The sequence below is a fragment of the Equus asinus genome, chromosome 24 (genome assembly GCF_041296235.1).
Source record: "Equus asinus isolate D_3611 breed Donkey chromosome 24, EquAss-T2T_v2, whole genome shotgun sequence".
In the NCBI taxonomy this organism is placed as follows: Eukaryota; Metazoa; Chordata; class Mammalia; order Perissodactyla; family Equidae; genus Equus; species Equus asinus.
Window position 1 is genome coordinate 35963327 of NC_091813.1, and position 5226 is coordinate 35968552.

Genomic DNA, 5226 nt, shown 5'->3' on the forward strand with positions numbered 1-5226 from the left:
CCTACGGGGAAGAGGTGGACCGACGACCCACCCCCTTCACCCCCCGCCACCCAAGTCTTCCAAGTGGCTGTGGTCGCAAAAGCGTCGGGGCCACCCCCCACCCCTCCCGGGTTTGTTTGCACAGGAGACAGATGGGGGGCGGGGCCCATCTGAGAGGGGCGGAGGAGGCCGGGGGCGGGGGAAAAGGGGAGGTGAGAACTAAGAGAATCTGAATCGGGTGGCGAGGGGGGACCGGAGGAGGGCTAAAAGGACTCCGTGTCCGGGGGGAGGAGGAGGGGGCAGCTCTGCGCCAATCAGTGGCGCCGGCCTGGGAGGTTGCTAGTGGTATCCACGTAAATCAAAGGGCGCGGAGCCAATGGGAGGGGGCGGAGGGGGCGGGGCCCAGGCGCGTGCCGCTGCGAGCCGGCGCTGCCAAGAGAGCGGGAGAGAGCTGGAGAGAGCAGGGAGAGGGGGGAGCGCGGAGCTAGTCAGAGAGTGAGCGAGAGCAAGAAGGAGGGAGAGGAGGAGAAAGAGAGCGAGGGCGGGCGGGCGGGAGGCGGCGGCGGCAGCAGCAGTAATAGCAGGAGCAGCAACAGAAGGCGTCGGAGCGGGCGTCGGAGCTGCCCGCTGGGGGAGAGAGAGAGGAGAGAGAAAGAGAGCGAGCGGGGAGAGGAGCCCGAGGTGAAAAAGTAACTGTCAAATGCGCGGCTCCTTTAACCGGAGCGCTCAGTCCGGCTCTGAGAGTCATGGCGACCGCAGCGTCTAACCACTACAGCCTGCTCACCTCCAGCGCCTCCATCGTGCACGCCGAGCCGCCGGGCGGCATGCAGCAGGGCGCGGGGGGCTACCGCGAGGCGCAGAGCCTGGTGCAGGGCGACTACGGCGCGCTGCAGAGCAACGGGCACCCGCTCAGCCACGCTCACCAGTGGATCACCGCGCTGTCCCACGGCGGCGGCGGCGGGGGTGGTGGCGGCGGCGGCGGGGGCGGGGGAGGCGGCGGGGGCGGCGGCGACGGCTCCCCGTGGTCCACCAGCCCGTTGGGCCAGCCGGACATCAAGCCCTCCGTGGTGGTACAGCAGGGCGGCCGCGGCGACGAGCTGCACGGGCCAGGCGCCCTGCAGCAGCAGCACCAGCAGCAGCAACAGCAGCAGCAGCAGCAGCAACAGCAGCAGCAACAGCAGCAGCAACAGCAGCGGCCGCCGCATCTGGTGCACCACGCCGCCAACCACCACCCGGGGCCCGGGGCATGGCGGAGCGCGGCGGCTGCAGCGCACCTCCCGCCCTCCATGGGAGCGTCCAACGGCGGCTTGCTCTACTCGCAGCCCAGCTTCACGGTGAACGGCATGCTGGGCGCCGGCGGGCAGCCGGCCGGGCTGCACCACCACGGCCTGCGGGACGCGCACGACGAACCGCACCACGCGGACCACCACCCGCACCCGCACTCTCATCCACACCCGCAGCCGCCGCCGCCGCCGCCCCCGCAAGGCCCGCCGGGCCACCCCGGCGCGCACCACGACCCGCACTCGGACGAGGACACGCCGACCTCGGATGACCTGGAGCAGTTCGCCAAGCAGTTCAAGCAGCGGCGGATCAAACTGGGATTTACCCAAGCGGACGTGGGGCTGGCTCTGGGCACCCTGTACGGCAACGTGTTCTCGCAGACCACCATCTGCAGGTTTGAGGCCCTGCAGCTGAGCTTCAAGAACATGTGCAAGCTGAAGCCTTTGTTGAACAAGTGGTTGGAGGAGGCGGACTCGTCCTCGGGCAGCCCCACGAGCATAGACAAGATCGCGGCGCAGGGGCGCAAGAGGAAAAAGCGGACCTCCATCGAGGTGAGCGTCAAGGGGGCTCTGGAGAGCCATTTCCTCAAATGCCCCAAGCCCTCGGCCCAGGAGATCACTTCCCTCGCGGACAGCTTACAGCTGGAGAAGGAGGTGGTGAGAGTTTGGTTTTGTAACAGGAGACAGAAAGAGAAAAGGATGACCCCTCCCGGAGGGACTCTGCCGGGCGCCGAGGATGTGTACGGGGGGAGTAGGGACACGCCACCTCACCACGGGGTGCAGACGCCCGTCCAGTGAACTCGAGCAGGGGGAGGGGCAGAGCGCGGGGCTCCCCCTCCCCTTCGGTCCATGGCCCTTTCCTGGCCCCCTTGTTCCCTCTCTAACTTCTGATTGTTCTTTTATTTTTAATTATTATTTCCCCGTCCCTTACAAAGAAAAAAATTAAGGAAAGCAACTAAGGCACTGGACTATCCTTTAAACGGTAGCAGGTGTAATGATATGTTTTGACCTTTACAGGCTAGTAACCAGGCAGTGAAGTGGATTGTCTCACAGAGAGCGTGAGGAGAGAGTGTGTGATAGAGAGAGAAAGAGAGATGGCAAGCACTGAGTTAAATACCTGGCAAAACTAAACAAATTACCAAAAAGAAAGAAAAAGTCCACCAAACCTTGATAAACACAAAACACAGCTTCCTGATGCTCCGAGTTGGCACTTGCTGCTGTGTTTGTTTAATGTGGACCCCCATCAGGAAAAAGGAAAAAATACACACGTTTCTTGATGTAGGCAAAATTTAACCACGTCAGTTTGCACTGCAAGAAAATCGAAGTTTACAGGAACAAATTCGTGAACGTATTTTTCTTTCTCCCACCGTTCATTTTGAAATTGCCGGGGTTTGTTTTGTTTTATTCAGCGGAGAGAGTTGAAGCCAGCTCTTGGCCACTCTCCATTTCTAACGTTCTTGTGTTGTCCCTTGTTCTTCTTGCTGTTTGTGAACTTTGGTTACCTTCAGATCCACCCCCCCCCCCCACCTCCTTTACATGGGTGTAACGTTTATTTGCCCCTTTTACCAAAGCAAAACGATTGGCTTCAAACAAAATAAATAATTCTCTGCTTTCAGGAAATGTGCATGGTCCACCCGCTTTATCCAAGGCAAGAATCCAGTACGGAGTACAAAAAGGAGAGTGAAGCATTGGTTTTTGTTACCGGCCACAAAGTAAACTTCATTTTCAGGCAGTGTTTCTGGGGGAGGTGTGGAGGGGAGAAAAAGAAAAATCGATAGTGAGTGACTGATTGCTTCATTTCATCAGGCGGGCCCATTGTGAGAGAGCTCAGAGGAAATGTGGAGGTTAAATATATTTCCAGAGTTGTCCAACAGAAAGAAAGTGGCACTTCGGAGAGAACTAGGGAAATATACATCTTCAGACACCCCTATATAGTTCTCTGCCTTCAGTTTTAATAACTTAATTATGAGGAATTATTTGTGCTGACAACAGCAGTTAAACTTTGTTCCTCTAATAGCTTTTTTTTTTTCAACATAAAGAAAATAATCTGGGAACTTAATGGTGTATGCAAAGACTGTGTTTCTTAGCACACAAATGCGCACATGCATACAGAGAATATCGCCACTCTACACTGGTTTTGTCTTCACTAGCTCATTTGTTTATCAAATCGTATTTAAGGTCCCACACCCTCTTCTCCTATAATTTATTGCAGAAAATACTGGTTTGACTTGGACAGCTTTTCCCCCCTCTTTCAGTAAGGAAGCCAAATGCAGTGTGAAAAAATGCTATTTTCAATCCTTCCTTTTGTTAATAGTTTTGCTAATAGTTTTAAGTGTGTCTTTTTACCTTATCTTGATGGAAAATGGTTAACTCCCATAACAAAAGACTCGACCGAGAGAGTAGGTGAAAAAACTTGTAACTGTATTGAAAAGAAATACCATTAAACTGTGATCAGTTAAAATATTAAAAAGTAATCAGCACAAACGGGCGCTAAAAGGGAAAACACTTTTTATTAATCTTAAAAGTTTAGGGCTTTTTTTCTGGTTAGGTATTAGGCAAATTTTTATTTTAAAAGATTAAATTCTCAATGCCATAAAATTATGGTTCAGCATCAGATTAGCATTGCACTCAGTAGTTAAGGTTTTAGGAAATATGCTTTATATTGTCTTTTCAAACACCTGTGATTGTTTCATTTTCAATGTTTTTGCAAGATAAATGATGACTTATAATGGGCATATTTATTTGCCTGTATTTCATTTCCCCCAATGAATGTCACAAGGAGATGGGCATGGAGCTGCTTTCGGTGCATCACGCTGCTTCTTCCTGAGGTATGGGGACTGGCCTTTAGTGGAGCAATCCAGAGCAGGGCAAATAGCCAATGGTGGAGGAAATGAATTTTCAGATTCTTATTACCGAGTGGGTAAGGTCAGAAGCTGGAGTTCAGGGGATGTGTCTAAAGCTTCTCTAACTCTCATGGGTTTACTAAGTTACCACTGAACCTTACCACTATGTATATATGTTTAATATCTGTCTTTTGAAATGCAGAAATAGTTTAAATGTTTCTTTGTCTATTTTTCTTTTTTTTAATGCTACCCAGGGAAATATTTTCATATCATTTTTAAGTGGCCTGCCTCAATGTATATTTATTTCTTTTAAAGCAAAAAGGTTCTGGAAACTGTTTTTCTGTAGCTTTAAGTGAGTAGGTGAGCAAAATCTATATGGGATGTAATTTTTTTGTTCAGTCTCTTTAAAAATACTTTGTTTTGGTACATTTGGTTGTGCTTGTGGGGAAAATAAAAACGCAGAGATCCTTATATATTTATGTTAAAGTAATATTTTATTATCTACATAAAACAGAAATGCACAATACCTTCATAGTTTGTTCTAATTATTGAAATATCTTTATTTTATTTTTAAAGATAGTGCCAAGTTTTAAGGGGGGGAAAAGCCCTAGACCTTATACTGACTGAGTGGAGTTCTGTGTGAAACACTTCCCTTCCTTTATACTTCATAAAGTTTTGGAATAAATTTTATGCATATACTGCCAGGTTTCATGTTTATAACTTTCAGGGTCTTTTTTTTTTTTTTTTTTAAGAGAGGCTACTGTTCTGATTCACTTTTCTTGCAAAAGCTATCAGTCCCAAACCTTTCAGTCCCCACGCCTGTAGCAGTGAATTGAAATGATCATTGGGTTTGAGCTTCAATTTGTTTGTCATTTCATGGTCTGACAAAGAGACATTTGTCCCCTTTAAATTTATGCAGACATCCCTGTATCTTCTTTCCAGGTTAGCTTTACCTTCTCTGATTGCGCTTTTTTGGAAAGCATCAATGGAACAAGATGGACTTTAATCTCTACCCACATGTCCTCACATAATGTGGGATCTACAGAAGAGCAAGGCTTAGTTAAGAGGACTATTCTTTTTAATAAAAATTAACAAATATCTTTCAACAAAGAATAACTGACAAT

General features: G+C 49.7%; 1 protein-coding gene across 2 annotated transcripts; it reads left to right on the forward strand.

Annotated features, from left to right (window-relative positions):
• The first annotated feature begins 591 nt into the window (after positions 1–591).
• Positions 592–4574, forward strand: POU3F2 (POU class 3 homeobox 2). 2 transcript variants are annotated; one of them, XM_070496466.1, is made up of 2 exons: positions 592–1811; positions 2876–4574. In XM_070496466.1, exons 1-2 carry the CDS (start codon positions 726–728, stop codon positions 3035–3037), a joined length of 1248 nt encoding a protein of 415 aa, XP_070352567.1. In that variant the 5' UTR covers positions 592–725; the 3' UTR covers positions 3038–4574. The 2 variants fall into 2 exon arrangements, with proteins under 2 accessions (XP_070352567.1, XP_014723821.3); XM_014868335.3 differs by lacking the exon at positions 2876–4574 and having other exon boundaries at positions 592–2197.
• The last annotated feature ends 652 nt before the right edge of the window (positions 4575–5226 follow it).

Excerpts from the sequence above, each read along its gene's own strand:
- POU3F2 (XM_014868335.3), top strand. The coding sequence starts at position 726 with ATGGCGACCGCAGCGTCTAACCACTACAGCCTGCTCACCTCCAGCGCC.